This window comes from Castor canadensis, chromosome 7 (assembly GCF_047511655.1).
Source record: "Castor canadensis chromosome 7, mCasCan1.hap1v2, whole genome shotgun sequence".
NCBI classification, from domain to species: Eukaryota; Metazoa; Chordata; class Mammalia; order Rodentia; family Castoridae; genus Castor; species Castor canadensis.
The window spans coordinates 147709402-147730937 of NC_133392.1; the positions used below are offsets into that span (position 1 = coordinate 147709402).

The window sequence follows — 21536 nt, forward strand, 5'->3', positions numbered from 1 at the left end:
TTCTGCCTGGTAGTGAGGGGGTAGAGGGGGAGAAGAAGGGAGCAGGGGAAAGGGAAGGGGCCGGGGGAAGGGGGGAGAAATGACCCAAACATTGTATGTACATATGAATAAAAGAATTAAAAATAAAAAAAGTGCTCACAGAACAAAATCATTATGTGATATGATTTTAATTTACACAGTGTTCACAAATACCGAATAATTTTAATTCCATGTTCAATGTAGTTGGATTTTAGCATAAACAGACAGTGAACTTTATGTGCCTTCAAGGAATATATTACCTGGTGGGTGGCAGACATTGAAACTGCATGTTTTTCTGTTGTAGTTTGGTTCATTTTGCATAATCCCCTACTTTATTTTAACAAACAGTTAATTTATATTGATTGTTTTTTTTTTCCCCATTACAACCTATGAAGGTTTCTTCACTGAAAACTATGCTGTTTCATTCCTGTGAAGTACATTTGTATTGCTCTGGGCAGTTTCTTAGAGGTAGAAAATGCAGTCAGTGGAGGCTTGGCTCCAGGCCAGACACTTCAAAGTTTACTGGGCATAAATAGGATAGCAGGTCAAGCATATAAACCTCTACAGCAGAACTGCTTCAGCTTGGTGAGGGACACTGATGGGCATTTTTATCTGGCATCTTGCTCACAAGGAATGAAACACAGATAGTGAAGAAAACACGTGTCAAGAGCCAACAAAACTAGGATTCAGGTTTGGCTTCACTACAAATTGTTCTTGGACCTTAGCTTTCTTACTGCAAAATGGGTAAAATTTGTTGTCAATGATATCTTGAGGCATGATAACAGTAGCCCCTGTTTTCTACAAGTGCTTTGAGGATTAAAGTACCTGGTCTGGCACATAATAATAGGTCCTTGGTAGGTGTCAGTTTCTTTTAGCAGTGAAACCACGTACCTTCACCTTTTTCTCAAGCTATTTTTAAGCTGTGGTTGAAGTATTCTTTAAGGATGCTCACTTCCCAGATCCCTTCTTATGATCTGACAGAATAAATCCCATCTGACATAATTCTCCAGAGCAGCACTGTGTAATAGAACTTTCTATGATGATGGAAATGTCTGTATCTACTGGTCTCATGTGGTTATTGAGCAGTTGAAATGGAGATAATGGAGATGAACTGAATTTGCAATTTAAGTCAATAAATATGGCTAGTGGCTAGTGTTCTGGTGCTCAGCCTTGTGCCTTCTGATTCTTAGTGCACCTTCAGTTACATAAGTACTGACCACATGAAGACAGAGAAATACAGAAAAAATTTCGAATGAATAAACTTCATTATAAATTGTGCATTTGGTGATTATCAGGTTGATTTCTGAGTGATAGCCCATTGTGTGGACTCTTTACTGCTTGTAACTTTGTAAATTGTCAAATAATCCATAGCACTATCATGCAAGAATACTTTATTTGAAGATATGTACCAGAACATACTCTTCTTTTTCTTTTTCTTTTTTTTTTTTTTTTTTTTTGGTGGTACTAGTGTTTGAACTCAGGGCCTCATGCTTGAGCTATTCTGGCAGCCCTAAAACATATTCTTAATCAAAGCTCTCATTGTTTATCCTGCTAGTAGGCTGAACTATATACTGCATAAAGTAGTGATTTCAGAAAGCATAATTTTGACATATTTTTATTGCTTTGCAGATTATTAAGTACTTAAACGTTTTTTCCATATAGAAGAAATTACGTGACCAAATAAGATTTTTCTTGTTTCTGAAAATGAAATAGATGATTTTCAGAGAATTTTGGCTTATAGAATTTGTTAGACATGTGTTTGTCTTTTGATGCTTTCAGTAAGTAAAGTAATGAAGATATTACAATTGCTAGCATCTTTAAAAAGCATTTATTACCGGTGTTACTGGGAGGAAGCGTTTAATAATGGTATGGATTCCTGCATCTTTAGAAGAATTTTCCAAGAGAAAGCATTTCCTTCTGGCTTCTGGAGTGTTTTTGGGAAGTGAGCAATCATCAACACTTAAGTTCAGCCTTTGTTTTAAATACATCCTAACTGTATAGCTCTGCCCCATACTACCTCACATTATTGTTCTCTTCCCTCCCATTCTCCTAACACACTGGTAAACCATTGAAAAGACAGAAGACTTAAAACATACTGAACTGAAGTTTAGGAGACGATTCTTGTATTGTATATGGTTTTTTCCTCTCTGTCTAGCCCTTTTCAGCATTTTTGTCAGTGACTTGGACAAATGACAATCCTGTCAAATGTTTGATGTCATATAGTTTTATGTAAATGTAACCCCCCCAAAAAAATCTTTGTAATCTGAAATGATGGGTTGAATTTGCCAGATAAAATTTCAAAGGAACAAAATGCAAGATTCTTTGTATGAACGTCAAAACAAAACTCAGTCCACACAAAAGTGTGGACTTATTGGTAATAAGTTATTTGTAAATAAATAAATAAATAATATAATAAATAATAAATATATAAATATATATTTATAATATATAAATATTATAAAATATATATATTTTTGTTATAAATATATATAAATATATTTATAATATATAAATATTATAAATATATAAATATATATTTATATATAAATATATAAATAATATATATTATAAATATATATTTATAATATAAATATATATTTATATATAAATATATAAATAATATAATAAATAATAAATAAATGTTATTTGTAAAGAAGATTTAAGTTTTCAAGGATTATAACTTGGTGCCAGTCAGTGTAAAATGCAGTTGACAAAGCAGTTCTTGTGAGTCTAGCTTTCATTGGTGAATCGTAATTGGCAATAAAAAAAGAGATATTTTACCCTTTCATTCAGCAGCAAATATTTTTTGAGTGAAGGGCAAGTATATTCTGGGCAGACTCTGCTTGGATATTGTGTTTGGTTTCCTTTTTATTGAAACTGAGCGATGCGACCAGATTGAGAGAGAACAAGCTGGTCAGGCAGTTCTGTCTTGGTTGGAGTAATGAGATGTAGTGTGGGAGGAGGCCATTGGTTTGGAATAAAAAACAGACAGTGGTATGAAAGTTGGCAGTAATGGCAGTTCTTCAGCTAACTTAGAGGTCTGTCACTTAGGGAGAATGATTTGACTTCACTGCGGTTTTTAGCGATAGACAATGAATTAGTGAGTATATGATACGACTAAAAAACTTAGAGCCAGTACATAAAAAGACCTTGGCCGTGTCCAAATCCCATTTAACTGTGAAACAGAACTGGGTCTTGATTTGCCTGTTTGATAACCCCAAGGGCATGTTGTAAAAGACATTAAAACTTCCATTAGATGGTATGGGGAAATGGTCTATATTGTCCTTCCAGCTACAAGTGTTTGACTCTCACAGTGATTCTTCATCCTTGAGTTGAGAAGAAAAGGGATTCAGAAGGATTTCAAACATTTTGGGAAAACCCATTCAGACATTCCTTTCGGTGGAAATTTCATTTATTTATTATTTTACTTATTTACTGTGGTACTGGGATTTGAACTAATGGCCTCCAGCTTGCTAGGCAGATGCTCTACAATGTGGGCCACTCCTCTAGCTCTGTACATTCCTTTTAATAACTGTGGTTTATTACCATGCCCACTCATCTGAAAATCTGAATTTCTTATACCATTATTAAATATAATTCATTAAATATAATTGGCTTAGAAGGGATACAAAAAAAGAGACTCCATATCTTTGTAATTCTCTGCATTTGTAACCATTACAACTTTTCTAGAGGTATAGATAGTAAATTCTCTGGTGTGTGTGCATATGTGTATTTTGTAGTATTGTATCTTTATTTTTTTTAATTGTTTTGTTATTCATATGTGCATACAAGGCTTGGGTCATTTCTCCCCCCTGCCCCCACCCCCTCCCTTACCCCCGTGGTATTGTATCTTTAAGAGGAAAAAAATCAGCTCCCAATAGCCTATACTTGTAAAAATGTTAACATTTCAAAATGTTAAACATGATTTTTGTGATGTAATCACTGGAGCCTTTTCCTTAGAAAAGGAGGAGTCAGTTATAATTGAGGAATCTGCCACACATTAGTATAGTTGGACGAAGGGCCCACCTACCACATACCTTCTGCCTTTGTAAAGAAAAAATTTCTTCTAATAAAGCACATTTGTTTGAGAATACCTGGAAATTCCATATTGTAAGAGGTAGTACACAGAACTAGTGCCTGACTGTTTATAGATGGGGGCCTCATCAAATTATTTAGTTTCTCTGTCCCTCAGTTTCTGTACATATCTTGTGTAGTGTCAGTAATGGTGCTTGCTGTAGAGATTTGCTGTGAGGTGATTTAATACATACGTAAAGTGCTTGGGGATGGTACCTGGTAACTAGTTAAGTGGTCTGTAACATATTGTTGTTATTACTTAATGTGTCTGTGTAGATTCATTTCTGCTTAGCTTCAAAACTGAAATCCTAATGTGTAAAAATCATATGTCAATATAACCACAAATTTTGTTTTATTGACCCTGCCCTATGTTAATGTTGGGAGTATCACTTGTTTCAAAATCACCATAGAAAATGCCTTAATACCATTTGAAGCCCCCTCCCCCTTTGAATAACCTTAGTTATTCTAGAGAAACTAGCTAAGAAGCCCATGAGAATAGTTGGAAAATAATGTTGAGAAAAGCCCTCACAGGCTGGTGGAGTTTCTCAGGTGGTGGAGTGCCTTCCTAGCTTGTATAAGGCTTGAGTTCAACCCCTGTACCACAGCAAAAAAAGCCCTCACATGTAAGGTATTAAACTTGTCAGGAAACTTTGCCCATATATGTTTTTTATACTCTGCATAAGTGAGTGTGTTAGTTTCTTCTCTTTTCCCCATGTCACCAAGTAATACCACATGTCTTCATGCAATATGTGAGTACCTGGACATAATTAGATGATCCTATAACCAAAGTAGATTATCACCTGTCTGTCTGGTACTGCCCTCTAGAGTTGATGGAATAGTATCTCACAGTATGGATCGTAATCTACTGCATGCTATCTAGCAATGTTTAATAATTAGAGGAGACAATGACTCTGCTTTCCTTGAGGCCTGTAACATTTTTGTAGCTTCTTATGTAATAACTACATTATAAAAATGTTGCTCAAGTTTATTTTGGAAGTATTTTTATGGCTCACATTTATATAATAAGCATTTACACATACCACTGTATCTGCTTTGTAATTAAGGGAAGTGCAGGCCAGTGATAGAAGGTTTACTACTTTCGTATTCCTGTTTGCAGCCTGTGTTCACAATTCTTTCAGTGGGTTGTGACCCACCTCAGGTTCTTGGGATATCCACTTTGCTTCTTGTACTTCTTTTCATCTCCATAGACTTCTCTTTTTGGCCTCCTGGTCTCCACTGCCCCCCCACTGGGCTTGCCCATTTACTCCATTCTCCTGCTATAGCTTTCTGACTGTTACTTTTCTATGATGCTGTCTCTTTAGGACTCTTTTTTGCCCTGGGGTATGAAGGTTGAATGGGGATTAGCCTTGAGCATGAGATTGCACTTCTCCCACTTTCCACACAAGATAAAAAGTTACTTATGTATCTGGGGTATCTTGATAAATAAAAGGACAGAATAAGACCTAAGTGGACCCAAAGGTTAAAGCTTGGGTTTATTTGGACCAGTAACAGCACTTATGTCTGGTACTGTGAAACAATTCTGGAGATCATGGAGCAGACTACATTTTAAGATTGTTACTATAGCATTCTATTTTAGAGTATATGTTAGTTCTTATACACCAAATTCATTAGTTTAAAAGAGCAAATATCTGTCATGAAAAGTCTGATGCATATTGAAAAGTTTAGTTATTTCTCAGCACTGTAGCAAACTTTAAAATCACAAAACAATATATATATATATATATATATATATATATATATTTTTTTTTTTTTTGGTGGTGTTGGGGTTTGAACTCAGGGCTCTACACTTGCAAAGCAGGTGCTCCACTGTTTGAGCCACACCTCTAGTCCATTTTGCTCTGATTATTTATAGATGGGATCTCACAAACTGTTTGCCTGGGCTGGCATCAGACCTCAATCTTCCTGATCTCAGCCTCCCAAGTAGTTAGGATTACAAGCATGAGCCACCTATGCCTGGCTGACACATTTTTTTTTTAATTGACTCTTTATCACTGTTCAAGGTGGACAGTAGATTGTACAGAAGCTAAATCATGCCAAATAGTACAATGGGCAGGTATGAGAGCCAGAAATAGGAAGCAGTAATCTTAACTGTACTTTTGCCATCAAGCAGACATTTTCTATACCTTGTGACTACTCTTAGAAGATTTTTGTTTTCAATTAAATATGATTTGAGCTTTAATTCCCCATGTGCTTGAGTCCTCAAGTGGAGAATTGTCATTCTGATGTTCTAGTCTTCTTTCTTCTATTACTGCTAAATAGAAAGGTTTTTTTTTGAGCTGCATGCTATGTCCTACCCCTTCCTACTGATCTGTAAGCTTTTCCATTGGCTTTCTTTCTGTTTCCTGCTGCTTTCTTGCTTCGTATTTCAAGGGAGGATTCAGACCCATCCAGGTAACAAACTATTGGTTCTGCATGGCCTCTTAATTATTACTCTGTCTTGCTATTACAGTGAGATTGTTTCCTGATGAGCAAATACACTCATGTTGGAAATGCACTAGTGGTATATTGTTTATTTTCAAGCTTACGGTGAGAATCATAAACAACTATAGGTATTAAGACATTTGAGAGGTTTAGCTCTGCTCATTTTAGACTACTGTTAAGCCTGTCTAGGTTTTCCACCCTTGTTGCAGACTATCCTAGAGAGCAAAACTGGGGTCAATTTAGAATGGGGTTGTTCTACCCCTTTTTAACAAAGAAGGCTTAATTTATCATGTAACAACCTTACAGATGCTTTTAATTTAGCTTTATGGACTTGATGAAAATTTTTACGTTGAGAGAGATTTCTTACTCTCTCCTAAATACTTCGTAAGTAGGTAGTATTTTAGGGGACTATCAATTTTTGAAGAGTTCGTATTGAGCTACCTATTCTTTCAGAGAATCATCAGCTACAGCTTTTGTTGTATTGTACATTTTAAATCAGTAATTGTGGTGCATGACTTTTATTTTATAATAGCTAAGACTTGAAAGTTGAGACTGCCCTACTAATTTTATACATATACTGACATTGATATGAATTTGACTTAGCATGGAGTATGCTCCGTGAACCAGCCATTTACGCAGCTCATTCTCTTTTCATGTATACTATATTTCTAATTAAGGTTAATCAGCTTTTTTATTAGTGGGGAAAAAAAGAAAACTCAAAACAGTAAAATTTATACAGTTCCCTTTGTAAAAAAAGAAAAATTCTTTCTTCCCTTCCCAGTTTTTCCAGAGGCCTCAGATACAGCCTCCTAGAGCCACCATCCCGAACAGCAGTCCTTCCATTCGTCCTGGTGCACAAACACCCACTGCAGTGTATCAGACCAATCAGCACATCATGATGGTTAACCACCTGCCTATGCCGTACCCAGTGCCCCAGGGTCCTCAGTACTGTATCCCACAGGTAAAATATCTTTCAGGCACATGTGGTCCAACAAAGAAATGGAAATTAAACCATCAGAGGGAGCAGGGTGGGTGGGTGATGGCACTGATATTTGGTGATGTATATAAACTTTTTTATTGGTTATAAGTTTAGCCATTTTTTTAATCTTCCATAATTTGTAAGGAAATATTGCTGTTTCTTTGCTTAAAATTTTCCATGGAGAAATGGTTTCTTTTGTAACTTTCTGCATCCCTTCCTCGTAAACAATTGCTCTGAAGTGTACTCAGCTGTTCCTGTGATGTCATTTATTTTCATTGAATGCTACCAGCCTAAAATCATTTACAGTGAGCTGATGGCTGGCAGCTTGTGTACTGATTTGCTATATGTGGCTTACCCAAGGTGTACTTTTCTCTTTCATCCTTGTTGCATATGGATGTCAAGCACACATTTTGAATGTGTTTAGCAACCAGCCACACTTACACTTCATTCCAGAGACTACTTTTTAACATGCAAAGAACACTTTATTATTCTGTGGCAAGCTACCTTCACATTACATACAAATATCTGTGCTTTCTCTCTTCTAGTACCGTCACAGTGGCCCTCCTTATGTTGGGCCCCCACAACAGTATCCAGTTCAACCACCGGGGCCAGGTCCTTTCTATCCTGGACCAGGACCTGGGGACTTCCCCAGTGCTTATGGTAAGTAGGAAAAGCCAAGCAGTTTCTGCTAACTTGTCATGTTTATTGTGTTGTTTCGTGGGTCAGTTTAGGCATTGAAGCTTGGAGGTTTGCAGGACTTTCAAATAAAATGTTGCACACTATTCTGTTCTGAAAGCTACTTTTAAGGAAGTGGCTTACAAGGAAAGAGGGAGAAAATTCTGCTTGTAAGAGCCCATTTGTCAGATTTCTGTTGTCATGTTGCTATTACCTGGATTTTTGCCGGGTTTTGATCATAGCATAAATATACCTTATCGCCAGTCCTTGATTTCCTTTTCTACAAGCATTTACTCTCACCTTTCATCCAAGAGATTTTATTAATGTATTTCTTTCCCACTGGGATGTAATATCCACAAAAGCAAGAATTTTTGTTTTGTTCACTGGTATGTCTCCAGCTCCTAGAGCAGTGACAGGCAGGCACTTTGAAGAATACACGGCATAACTGAGTGTAACTCAGTGAACCTGTCTGTGATTCCTTATCTGCAAAACTGTGGTAAGAGCTATGTTATAAGGGAGATTTTGAGAATTAGTTCAGATGAAAATGCCTTAAAAAATTAGGGCTTTGTTTTGTTTTATTTTGTTTTGTTTTGAGATAACACCTGACTTTGTAGCCCAGGTTGACCTTGAACTTAGAAGCCTGCCTCCCAACAACACTTGGCTTTAGAGATGTTTTTAATATACAGAGACAAATGCCAAGCTTATACTTGGCACATGAGCCAATAATGAACTAAGAAGTAATGAAAAGTATTTATTTTTACTGCTTACTACATTTAGTTTATTCCATTGAAAGTGAATTAGAAGGGTTATAATCAGTGAATACTAGAAAAATTAAACTTTAAGATTCAGTAAGCAAAGATCTCTTCCACTTCCAGCAAAGCAAAAGCATTAAAATTTAAACTACCTTAAAATGATAATTTATCCATTAGCCAGTTTCCTAACATTGGAATTTAGTGGCTTAGTTAAGAACCTTGAGCTGGCGGAGTGGCTCAAGAGGTAAGAGCACCTGCCTAGCAAGCATGGAGCCTGAATAAAAACCGCAATGTGGTTGGATAGATGGATGGATGGATGGATAGGAAGGTAGGTAGAAAGATAGATAGATAGATAGACAGACAGACCAATGTTTATAGCAGAGTACATTTGTATTAGAAAGTTTTGTTATTGTGAGATGAAATAGGCAAAGCAACCAAGTGATAACTGACTTCATTTCTCTTAGAGAAAGTGAAAGCTTTTTGCTGCCTTGGTCAGTATTGTTTCATGAAACTTCCTGATTCAAAGTGATACCTATTTTATAATCTCAGTAAATGTGTCAAATACATAGGTTTATTCACTCACCTTTATTTGCTTATAATAGTACAATGAAATACTTGATATTTTTAGAAGAAAGTTTGTTTCATATATTTTTGTTGTAAGGTAAATAATGTTTGTTTGTTTCTTTAACATAGAATATTGCCAATGCTGATAACGTATCCCTTGAGTTGTAACTCACCATTTTCATGCAGTGTATTGGTTCTTACTCTGGAAACTTAAATACAAAGTAAAATTATTTTTATTTTCTGCCAGTACTGTGTTTTAAACTCAGGGCCTTGTGCTTGCTATGCAGGCCCTCTACCACTTACACACCCCAGCCCTGTGCCAGACTTTATTGTTCTCAGTACTACTGCTGTATACAGAAACTATACATGAATTTACATTTAGGGAAACAATTTGCAGATTTGAATATACAATGTTATAACATTTACTTGCTTTTTTGCTCTATTTGGGTTTGTGCTAAGGGTCTTGTGCTTGCTAAGCAGATACTCTACCACTTGAGCCACATCTCCAGCTGTTGACTTGCTTTATTTCTAGTAGACACAGATAATTTTCATGAAAAATACAGTAGGTTGAGGTGCACTTACAGTTGAGGTATTTTTGGTGTCTAGTCCCTTTGAGAGGGATTCTTTTTCCCCAGTAAATTCTTTTTTTTTTTTTAGCAGTATGGGGGTTTGAACCTTTGGCTTCACACTTGTTAGGATACAGTTGAGCCACTTAGCCAGCCTTTTTTGGTGTTGGGTATTTTTGACATAGGGTTTTGTGAACTATTTGCCCAGGGTTTGCTTTGAACCTTGATCCTTTTGATCCTCTGGATCACTACAATTATAGGCATACACCACTGGTGCCCGGCACCCCAGTAAATACTTGTACAAGTCCAGTAATCCCTGGGTAAGCAGGTTATCATTTAGGTTAAAACAATTTCTTTTCTATTTCCAGTTCATGAATTGGATGATCTTTTCCCAGAGTCCTTTGTTCTCCATATTTACCTTTACAGTTCACTCCAGCATATTGCCATTTTATTCCTATTTCTAGCTTACCTCTTGAATAATGATCCTCACAGAATATTCTTACCTTCACTTGAGTTCATAGTATTTCTGTTGGAAGCTATTAATTGTGTGTGTGTGTGTGTGTGTGTGTGTGTGTGTGTGTGTGTATGGGGGGAAGTACTGGTGATCAAACTCAAGGACTAGTATATGGTAGGCACAATGCTGTACCACATTCCTAGCTCTTACTTAAAATGTGTATTTTGAGCCAGTGTCTTGCTACCTTCCCTGGGATTCCCCTGCCTCAGCCCCTGGAAAGGTATCATAATTCTTGCAGTGTTTCTATAGTTTTGAGGAAAATGATATTTTTTGATGTAGACTTTTCAGTTTTTCTCCCATCAGTGTTTCTTAAACTTTTTTGTTGCCTGTTAAGTCATAAAAATACCTGATATAGAAAATCATGTCTAGGGGCTGATAGCCCAAGATGGAAAATTTAGATTCCTGAGCAATGGGTGTGGTTAGTGGTGGTAGTAATATTGATGTGAGGGGAACGATAGAGAATTTATCATAGTAAAAGGAAGATTCTGTTCATCCTTACTTCAAACCAGTACATACCCTGGTATGATTTTCCCCTCCTCTGCCATCTTTTTCTGAGCCTCTATGGGGTGCTTGGATATCTCATTCTGCTCATGAGAGCTCCAGGAAGTTGTAGTTTTCACTGTGGTATGTGGAGATCAGAATAGTTGAATTTGATTTGTGCTGGAGGTGATCCTGTAGTTGATGATGTGGTTGTATACTGACATAATTGTTGGCCTGGGTATATGTTGGGATAAAATGATATTTCTGTGCCAACCTGGATATCTTTGTTTCTATGAAAAATGAACTATTAAAAAATTTTTTTAGAACATCTGCAATGCATAAGACTTTGTGCTAGGTCATTTTAAGGAATGCAGATGTTAAGATATTTTTTACCGTATAGTACATTTTTTTGGTATTTATGCTTGGAGTTTTACCAATGAGAAGCATCCTTAAATACTGACTATGCCAGTAGTTTGCAGAGTTTTCAAAATCACTGACAAGTAAAATGAATAAAAAGTAAAATAAAATACAGCAAGAAACACACAAGAGTATTATATTTTCAGCTTTACAAATAAGATCTTTAAAGAAAACTGTCATTCATTGTCAGTATTATTTTATATAGGAAGGCTATTTTAATGACAAAAGATTAGGGCTGAATTTTTGGTGAGTTTTTTTAATGCATAATTCTTTATAACAATTTCAAGTGCTCTTTCTCTGATCTCTAGCAATGATTTCACCATGATGATTTCTTTTCTGTCTGTACTCATTTCCTGAGTTATCTTCTCTCCTGCTTTTAGATGTCTGTATTTTACTATTTCCAAAATGGATGACACTAGCTCATACCTATCCTATGACTCCAGGTTTGTATGTCCTGTGTACTTGATACATCTACATTTAAAAGTTTAACACACATCTCAGAATTGTCCCAAAGTCAACTCTTGATTTTTCTGGCCCAAATGCTCTTTCTTTAGTTTTCCTTGTGTGTGTATGTGTGTGTGTGTGTGTGTGTGCGCGTGTGTGCACTCATGTGTGTAGACAGAAGACAAAGACAACAAAAGCAAAACAAACAAAAAACTTAACAGTTTTTGCTAATTTGTATTCTTACACTAGTTTCCAGTTCTTTAGCAAATCTTTAGGCTACACTTTCAAAATACACAGTATCTATATAGTTCCTCCACCTCTGCTCTAGCCAGTTTGGTTTGATAGTAATTGTAATAGTAGCCTTAAGTTTTGAATGTTAAAGATGTCTTTGGGAACATAAAGGGTTGGGGAAAGAAGACATTTTTGCGTAGATGGTCAGTATAGTCAAAGATATGAACAGAGTTGAAAGTCAGTCTTTTTTTTCTTTTTTCTCATATTTTATTTTTTTAATCAGCATATATTCATTGTACAGGGGGAATTCATTGTGACAATTGTGAATAAATAGCCTTATATTGTATAGTGGTGGGGGTTATATTACCCCCCAACTTCCTCCACTCTGTAAACCCCTCCTGCCCCACTTAAAGCAATTGCAAGAGACTGAATTGTTGTATATTGTATATGTATATGAAACCCATCAACTATATTCTCTCACCTTCATCTCTTTAATTTACCCTTCCCCTCCCAAAAGTACCCCCACACACACTATACCTATTTTACAATCCTGTCTTTCATTATTAATTTCAAAGGTTTTAAAGGGGTTTCTCAGAGTATCCCCACTGTTAGTATACTTTGGTCAGTTCAACCCGTTACAAAGTCAGTCTTTTGACTCTGTTCAATCTCACTGAGATTGGTGTACTCAAGGATAGGAATAGACATAGATTATAGCTAGAGCAGAAGTCTCAAGTTCTACTGTGGTAGGAAATGTGTTTTAGAACTTGAGCTTTTAGTATCTGGTCTTTGTCTTTTGGTTTCCTTGTTATTAAACCCCAACATTAGGACATTTACCAAGCCTTAATGGTAGCTCTTTATAGCATTGTTCTTCATAAGTAAGATTAGGCCACTTATACCCCCATGATGATCAGATTATTCCCTTCCTGCCCATGACCAAACCTCCACAAAGACAGAATCATATTAGCCCTTGGTTGAGATTCACCATTGCAGGCAGTGGGGCTCCAAGAAGATAGATAGAAAGAAAGAAAGATAGGTAGATTTGTTTTTAGATTTATTTGTTTATAAAACAGAAGCAGTGCTATAGCACAGTTTTATATAAGAATTGAATACTTTGTTGCTTTCATACTGGATTTTTTTTTTCCTTACTGGGACTTGAACTCAGGGCCTTCACCTTGAGCCACTCCACCAGTCTTATTTTTGTGAAGGGTCTTGTGAGATAGGGACTCATGGAACTATTTGCTCAGGCTGGTGCAACAGAGATCCTCCTCCACTCTGCCTCCTGAGTAGCTAGGATTACAGTATCATATTGGATGTTTTTTTAACATTTGAAGACATTACATAATTTAAGAATAATTTCTTCACCATGATAGTAGCTGACAAGAGAAGAGATGATTAAGAAACATGCTTAGCTGTTTGCTTTTATGTTTTACTTTTTAAAAGAAATTGCCTAATGTCTGAGCCATTAATAAATAGTCCTGTAATGTTTGACAAAATAACTGACTGCTTTTCAATTTGTTCTAATTCTTTAGGAACGCCTTTTTATCCAAGTCAGCCAGTGTATCAGTCAGCACCTATCATTGTGCCTACACAGCAACAGCCTCCTCCAGCCAAGAGAGAGAAAAAAACTGTAAGACAGCTTTATTAATTTTTCTTAACATTGGAAAAATCTTTTCACTTATTTAATAAGCCTATATGATCACTGTTCATCTCAGTTTTTAAATTACTGTGGCATTTTTTACCCCTTTCCTATATCCTTACCATTCACTTCAACCACGAGTATTTATATGAGGACTTCATTAGAAATTGTGTATATACTGTTTCCTTAATACCACATTTTACCATTTACTGAGATAAGTATGGTACTTGATAACATGCATTCCAGCTTTAGAACTGGGTTAGTTTTGTGTTCTAAGATCTCCTTCAGTGGGAGGAGCTTCAGTTCAGTTCCCAATCCTCACTGTCCTTTACCACTAGTCCTAATCAGCTCTCCATTGAAGTATAAATTTAGAGTAGAGAGCAAATAGTACCGGAGTAAAAGTTGCGACAGCATTATTGACAACAGGAAAAATCCTTTTTTGTTGAATAGATTTAAAAAGAAAGCAGAATTTAATAAATGTATTTTAATTGTTTTTAAATAAGTTATAAGGGCTCAGCCTCTGTCTAATAAGGCAAGCCCAAGAGAATTAAATTATAGTAGTAGAAAATTTAAATTGCATAACATTTTTTTTGAAGAGTGGCTTTCAGTCTCTTACCTAGCAGAACACACAAAATGACACTATTATTAGAACTAATTACTTCTGCACAATGTCATAATGAACAGGACACACCAATGTATCATGACACTACAGTTCAAAGAACTATGCTTTGAAAATGTTGAATCAGCATGGTAGTATTGTGACTTAAATAGCACTCGTACAATGCCAATAAATGAATAAAGGTGATGATGAAAATGGAAGATAGTTATAATTGTTATTACCAAAGATAAAATAGAAGTGAATCAATATAATATTTAAAACTGTAGCAGAAACAATTTTCCATACCCAAAAAAGTAGTTGATACAGAAATGTAAAGTGAAGAACTCCCCCTCCCTAACCTTCCAGATCCACATGGTTTTACTACAAAGTTGTCTGTGATTCTCAAGAAGCCAGTGCTACCTTAATTAAACTATAAAGATAATAAACAACAAAGTGGGCCTTTCTTGCCTCAACAGTGTCCCGCACTAAGTGCCTACACCCAAGTACTCCTCTTCATTATAGCACTGTCCCTACTGGCAACTATAAGCATAGGTAACCTTAAATTAAAATGGGAAGACATTGCACACTGGTTCATGTCTTACATTTTTTCACATAGCAATATAGTTTGGTGATAATTCCACATCAGCACATGGAGATGTGCCTCATGCTGTTTACTGGCTGTGAAGATGTAGGATAATTTTTTAACTTTTTGTTCTTGGTTGACCTTTATGATGTTTCTTTGTCTTTCAATGAAAAAACAATACTGCCTCAGAGAGCACCCTCAAATAAGTATATAGTTATTTGCAGGGTAGTTCCTATTCCTAAATCATAGGATTTGTATAGTTTTTATTTTTAAGAGAATTTACAACTTTATTCTACAAACTAAATTCCTTATTTTAAGACTGTTTTATGAGCCCTGTCAATTTTGTTTTTGTAGGGTTTTTGAGAAGTATTGATGTTCCTGACTCAAGGCCTTGCACTGCTAGGCAAGTGCTCTGCACATTGAGCCATGTCTCCCGCCCTTTTTTTTGCTTTAGGTTATTTTTTAAATTGGTTCTTGCTTTTCTCACAGATGGGCTTGGGATTGTCATACTCTTACCTATGCCTCCCAGGTAGCTGGGATTATAGATGTGTACCACCACACTCCAGATTATTTGTTGAGATGGGGGGGGGGTCTTGCTTTTTCCAAGCTCTGCTTCTGGAGTAACTGGGATGGCAGGCCTGAGCCACTGTACTCAGCTATACCTCGTTTCATGTCAAATATTATAAATAGGGATGGAGATTTGGCTTAGTGGTAGAGTGCTTGCCTGGCACACACAAGGCCCTGAGTTCAACTCTCAGCACCACCAAAAAAGAAAAAACAAACAGAATTGTCACAATGAATCTCTCCTGTACAACAAATATATCCTAATAAAAGTTGTTAAAGTTTAAAAAAAAATTATAAATAAAATCAATGTATGTTGATAGTCATGCTAAAATAAGCAAAAAAAAAAAAACTTTGCCTTTTTGACCTAGAAATTCAGCCAACTTTGTACTATTTTAGCTTGTTATGCTAATTAGTCCATGTCACAGGTAATGACCTAAATTTCTTTCAGTGACCCCATATGGTTCTGTGATTGAAGTATAGTCATATGTGGTGATAATGAACTTTGATAGTTTGACAGATGTCTCAGTTTGTACCTTACATTCATTACATGACTGTAATTCTGCTACTTATAAACTCTTCTGTACATTTGCCATCTCATTTAACTTTGTAGATAAGAATTCGTGATCCAAACCAGGGAGGTAAAGACATAACAGAGGAGATTATGTCTGGAGGTGGCAGCAGAAATCCCACTCCACCCATAGGGAGACCTACGTCCACACCCACTCCTCCTCAGGTAAGACAGAGAACATGACGGATGATAGTGTGCATTTGTTCACTAACCTCTACTGAACTCTTTTTCTGTAGCTACTTTCTTTACTTTCCATTTCTATCAGTTGTCTCACAGCCTTGAAAATCTAAATGGAGTTAGACAGACATGTTGTTTCTCTTTGCAAATTGCTGTAACTACAAATTTTTATTGGAAATATTTCCATGTATTATTTTCACAATAAGAGCAAGCTAATTCTTCGCTTCCTAATGAGCTATTGTATAATATCAAAAGGCACTGCATTCCTATGGAAACTTCATTATTAAGTGAATATTGTATGTTTTCACTATAGAACCTTAGGAGTTAAATGTTTTGTATATACTATATTACTCCAAACATTAAGGTTGAGAATTTAAATGTTTTTGCCAAACAGTTCTGCTTGAGATAATTGCCTATGTTACTGGTGTGCTTCTCACCTTTCGAGACTGCACAAATGAGCTTCTCAATTGCAAAGTGTTTCTTGAATTATTTACTAGGGGTATTGGTAACTTCTGTCTGTCATAGTGAAGAATGTGCTCATCATGCTCTCCTAAGAGTTTAGTTTTTTATTTTTGGAAATTAACACATTGTAGGAGGAGCTGGAGTTTAATAAACAAGCTGTAATAGTGAATGGAATTTCCAAAATTTGACAAAGTTTTTATTTCATTACTGGGCCACTTTAAATTTTGATAAATTATTCAGAGTTGAAGGATTTTCAGCTCCTTAAAGTGAGAGCCCTGCATATGGAAACAGATAAAAGCAAAGTTATTAAAGAATGGGGGATTCCTTGCTTTTCTCTTTTATGACTGAGTAATGAGATTCCTCAGAACTGATTTAACATATGATATGGGGATGATCAAATGCAAGATATTTCAGAATAATGAACTATTGATTTTAGTGTATGTATTAAAATGTTCTTAAATCTTGAGGTCACTAGTAGCTGGTTAAGTTTAGAGTTTTTTGAAAAGCTGTGAATTTTAGTTAACTTAAAATTTGGTCCTTTGTTATAATGATGTATTTTCACTTAGAAGTGATGATAGTCTCAGCTCATGTTTATCTTAATCATCCGTTATCCAAATCAGTGTAATGTGAGCCTATCTAGGTATGAGAGTTGTAAGGTCATAGCAATGATTGTTATAGAACTCTTTACCATCCATATTGTTCTCCTGGGACATTCCAAGTCAGAATGATTAAGGAAGTCCTTGCATGTAGTCTCTTTTCTGGAATCAAGCATGGTACAGACAAGATTTCCAATTTCAAAGTATCTACTTAAGATGTGTTAGGTGGGGATATTTTATAGCAAAAATTTGGGATTACTTGATCGGGATGTCACATTTTAGTTTATTTCTTCAAACATTACTTAAATTAAAGTAGCATATTTGAAGCAGGGTATAGTGGAACATATTTATAATCCCAATACTTGGAAGGCAGAGGTAGAAGGATCACAAGTTCTAGGCTAGCGTGGGCAAGTGTAACAAAGAGATGCTGTCTCAAAACAAAACTAAACAAAAACCAAAAGGATGTGTGTAGCTCACATGGTAGACTGTTTGCCTAACCATGTACAAAGCTCTGGGTTCAATTCCTAGCACCTCTAAAACAAGTTAAGAAAATAAAATAGAAAATATCATTGCCACCTTTTGTTGATTTTGTGTTTAAATTTTCTGCTTGATCATGTATATATATGTCCTTTTGTTTTGTTTTGTTTTCATCTTTTAAGCTTGATCCTACATTCTTCTGTTTATCCCTTTATACTTAGCCACTGGAATCTTTTGCTTTATATTTCCCTATGAACCATGGGCCTCAAAATGACTGTATATATGTCTCTGTAATAATATAGCATGTTTAAATGTGCACTTTCAAATTATTCAGCAGTTCTAGAGAGCTGTTTTTTTGAGGATTGTGGTACCCACTCTGAAGCATAATTGTATTTCATTTGGCTGTTGTCATTCATATCCACATTTATAAATCTCTTGTCTTTCCAAAACTTGAAATTACATCAAATGAACAGTTTTCCTCCCCCAGTAATAGAGATAAAACCCAGTGCCTTGGATATGCTAGTTATCACTGAGCTACATCCCCAACCCAATAAATAGTTTTTTAACAAGCATATGTACTAGAAATACTTCTCTTTTTTTTGTGATACTGATGTTTGAACTCAGGGCTTTGGGCTTGCTTGGTAGGTGCTCTGCCACTTGAGCCAGTCCTCCAGCTGTACTAGAAATACTTCTTTCTTCTTTTAAGAAAAGCAGCAGCACAAGCATCATGATGAGAACTGATATTATTTTCTGGAAAATCATACAAAATGTTCACAGAGAGATTAAGAGAGTATGACCCTTTGGTTAAGGAAAAAGGTCATTCCTGCCTGATTGATATATTATGTAAAAATGTTGACCCAGTGTTTCAGAAGCTAGAAATCTTTAGTTTTTTTAGTTTTTTTTTTTTAAAGCTTCAAGATTTAAATGTTGGTGACTAATTCCACTAATAAATAGCACATGTCAGTAAAAGAAAACCCACTTGATTTAGCCTGTGGGCTACCAATTTGCAATTTTGACATAATATCAGATACATGCTAAACTATGTTCTGTCTAGAAGACTTTTGGTGGGACATCCTTCTGCATCAGAATGCACTGTTAAAGAGTCCTTTAGGTCTTTCAGGATACATGCTGTGAACCAGACATGGTTGCATGTACAGTGGATACCACAGCCTTTACCTGTCACTGAGGTAGTCCTAGTCTCTTTAAAGGTGAGGGGAACAAGGTGCTAACAGTGACTGTTGCTCTTGTGCTTTGTGTTCATGGTGTCTGCTGCCAATGGGGTAGAAAGAAATGCAGCACAGACTCCAATGTGACAGATCTCAGAGACCCACTAATGGTGGAATAAGTGAGAATGGTACAAGGAGTGCAAGGAAGAGGGAAGGGTGAGTGTGGCTCACAAGCTTAAGTGCCTGGGTTTAGGGTGAAACACTATAGAATATCTATGCAGAAGTTGTTTTTTTTTTTTAAATTATTTTATTATTCATATGTGCATACAAGGTTTGTGCGTGTGTGTTACCTTCTAGGTTAATTCTTTTTGATCTCACCTTTTCTCTAGTTCCTGGTCCCCTTTTCCTATTGGCCTCAGTTGCTTCCAAGGTATCTGCTTTAGTTTCTCTGTGTTAAGGGCAACAAATGCTAGAAAATTTTTTAGGTGTCTTACCTATCCTCACCCCTCCCTGTGTGCTCTCGCTTTTATCATGTGCCCAAAGTCCAGTCCCCTTGTTGTGTTTGCCCTTGATCAAATGTCCACATATGAGGGAGAACATACGATTTTTGGTCTTTTGGGCCAGGCTAACCTCACTCAGAATGATGTTCTCCAATTCCATCCATTTACCAGCGAATAATAACATTTCGTTCTTCTTCATGGCTGTCTGTGCAGAAGTTTTGGCAAGCTGTCATGTTGTTGTGAATTTTTAAAAATTTGGTCTTTACTTTTTCTTTTTTTAGAGTATTAGGTATTATATAAAGGGATTTCAGTACATGAATATGATGGTTTCCATACATGCATATAATGGTACTTGGATCATGTTCACCCTCTTTGTTACTTTTTCTTATCCCACATTTTTTGAAGTTTAATGGATTTCATTATTCTATTTCTATACATGAATATAATGTACTTTGATCATATTCATCCCACCATTGCTGACTTCTTTTGCCCTCCACCCTCCTGTTGGTTCCTGCTCCAGCAGTTGCCTTTGTATAATCCTGTTTTGAGGTCTCTCTGTTAAGAATAGCAGTAAACCAAGATAGTCACTGTCCAGGGGAGCCTAGGGATAAGGTAAGTTTGGATTGTGGAGCAGGTGAGACATAATGAGGAAATAAAACCAAAATATCTGAGACAAAAAATTTATTACTTACAGATCGCTTAAAGGTTAGGATCCTGTCAGGAGGCCATGGGAAGTCTGCAGGTATGAGGAAGCTCAGCTTAGTGGGTGAGGAGAGGAAGAAAGAGAAAGAAGACCCATGGAATCATACCTTTATTAAGGTGCATGGTGTTCTCTCTTATGCTTTTTCATAGGGTTGTGGTTTGGCTATTTAAAAGGAGACACTCTTGAAGGTGGAACTTGTCTTTGTTGTTAATGGTAATTTTTATCACGGTCAGCAACTGTGGGCTGTGTTGGATTTTCAGTCACTGAGATAAGAAACAAGGAGCTTCCAGGCAAACTGAAAGGGTATGAATGGATTTCAGATTACTTCTCTCAGTTCTAAAGATAGATGCTAAGGCAGCAACTGTATTAAACACATTTATGACACAAGCTAAGAGTTAATTGAGGGAAACTGCATTAGGTCCATATAAACAGAAGAGAGAAGACCAGTGTTTTCACTGCTGCTGCTGTTTGTCTATGAGGAAACTCCTACAGATTTTAAATCTCACGTGTTGAAAATAAGTTTATATGTATACATGGCCCGATACAAGTGATCATAGTGCAAAAATGTGGGTGCTTATTTGGACATCATAGAGGCAACAAAGCACTTGCTGCTGGTCTCCACTCTTGTCACTTACAATTATGACTGTGGATAAAAATGTATACTCTTCAAACCCCTATGTTTTCATCTGTGAAATAAAAGATCATACTAAATAATCTCGTTCCCTGTTAGTTCTTTAAGGTTAAAGTAAGCAATTTTGTTACTTTTCTTCAATAACAAATTTCTCAGTTATTGCTGATGGCAGTGTTCCTATACTAAGATATGTGCCAGCTGTATAGAAGACTTTATGGGTCCCCTGAAGGGTGAATAAAGATAAATGATGCTAGATAGGCAAGACTTCAAAAATTTTCCACCTCTAGTGTGATGGGTAGTTTATCAAATTTACTTTAAAATTGTGTTCTCCCACATTCCTTTCCCCTGGTATATTTTTGGTGGGGGGGGTCCTGGGGCTTGAACTCAGGGCCTACCTTGGCCCACTCCACCAGCCTTTTTTTGTGATGGTGTTTTTTTCAAGATAGGGTCTCACAAACCATTTGTCCAGGGTAGCTTTGACCTCTTCCTGATCTCTCCCTGAGTAGCTAGGAGTACAGGCATGAGCTACTGGCACCCGGCAGGGTTTGAACTGGGCCTTGAGCTTGTTAGACTGGTAGTGTTCTACCACTTGAATCACATCCCCAGCCCTAAAAATTGTTTTAAAATGAATTCTGTTCTTCTTCTACCTATCCTTTTTTTTTTTTCCCTCTTGTTTTTAGAATTATCCTTAGAGTAAAAACAGGATTATAATCTGGGAA

At 36.3% G+C, this 21536-nt stretch overlaps 1 protein-coding gene across 40 annotated transcripts in view; it reads left to right on the forward strand.

Annotated features, from left to right (window-relative positions):
* Positions 1 to 21536, forward strand: part of Eif4g3 (eukaryotic translation initiation factor 4 gamma 3) — a 269231-nt gene that overhangs the window by 123185 nt on the left and 124510 nt on the right. For 25 of the 40 annotated variants that reach the window (XM_074081102.1, XM_074081107.1, XM_074081115.1 and 22 more), the window contains 5 exons: positions 6484 to 6504; positions 7316 to 7495; positions 8059 to 8173; positions 13686 to 13783; positions 16148 to 16270. In XM_074081102.1, the coding sequence (XP_073937203.1) occupies positions 6484 to 6504; positions 7316 to 7495; positions 8059 to 8173; positions 13686 to 13783; positions 16148 to 16270 (537 nt within the window). The remainder of the gene's footprint in view (positions 1 to 6483; positions 6505 to 7315; positions 7496 to 8058; positions 8174 to 13685; positions 13784 to 16147; positions 16271 to 21536) is intronic. The other 15 variants (XM_074081116.1, XM_074081114.1, XM_074081087.1 and 12 more) reach the window with 1 other exon arrangement.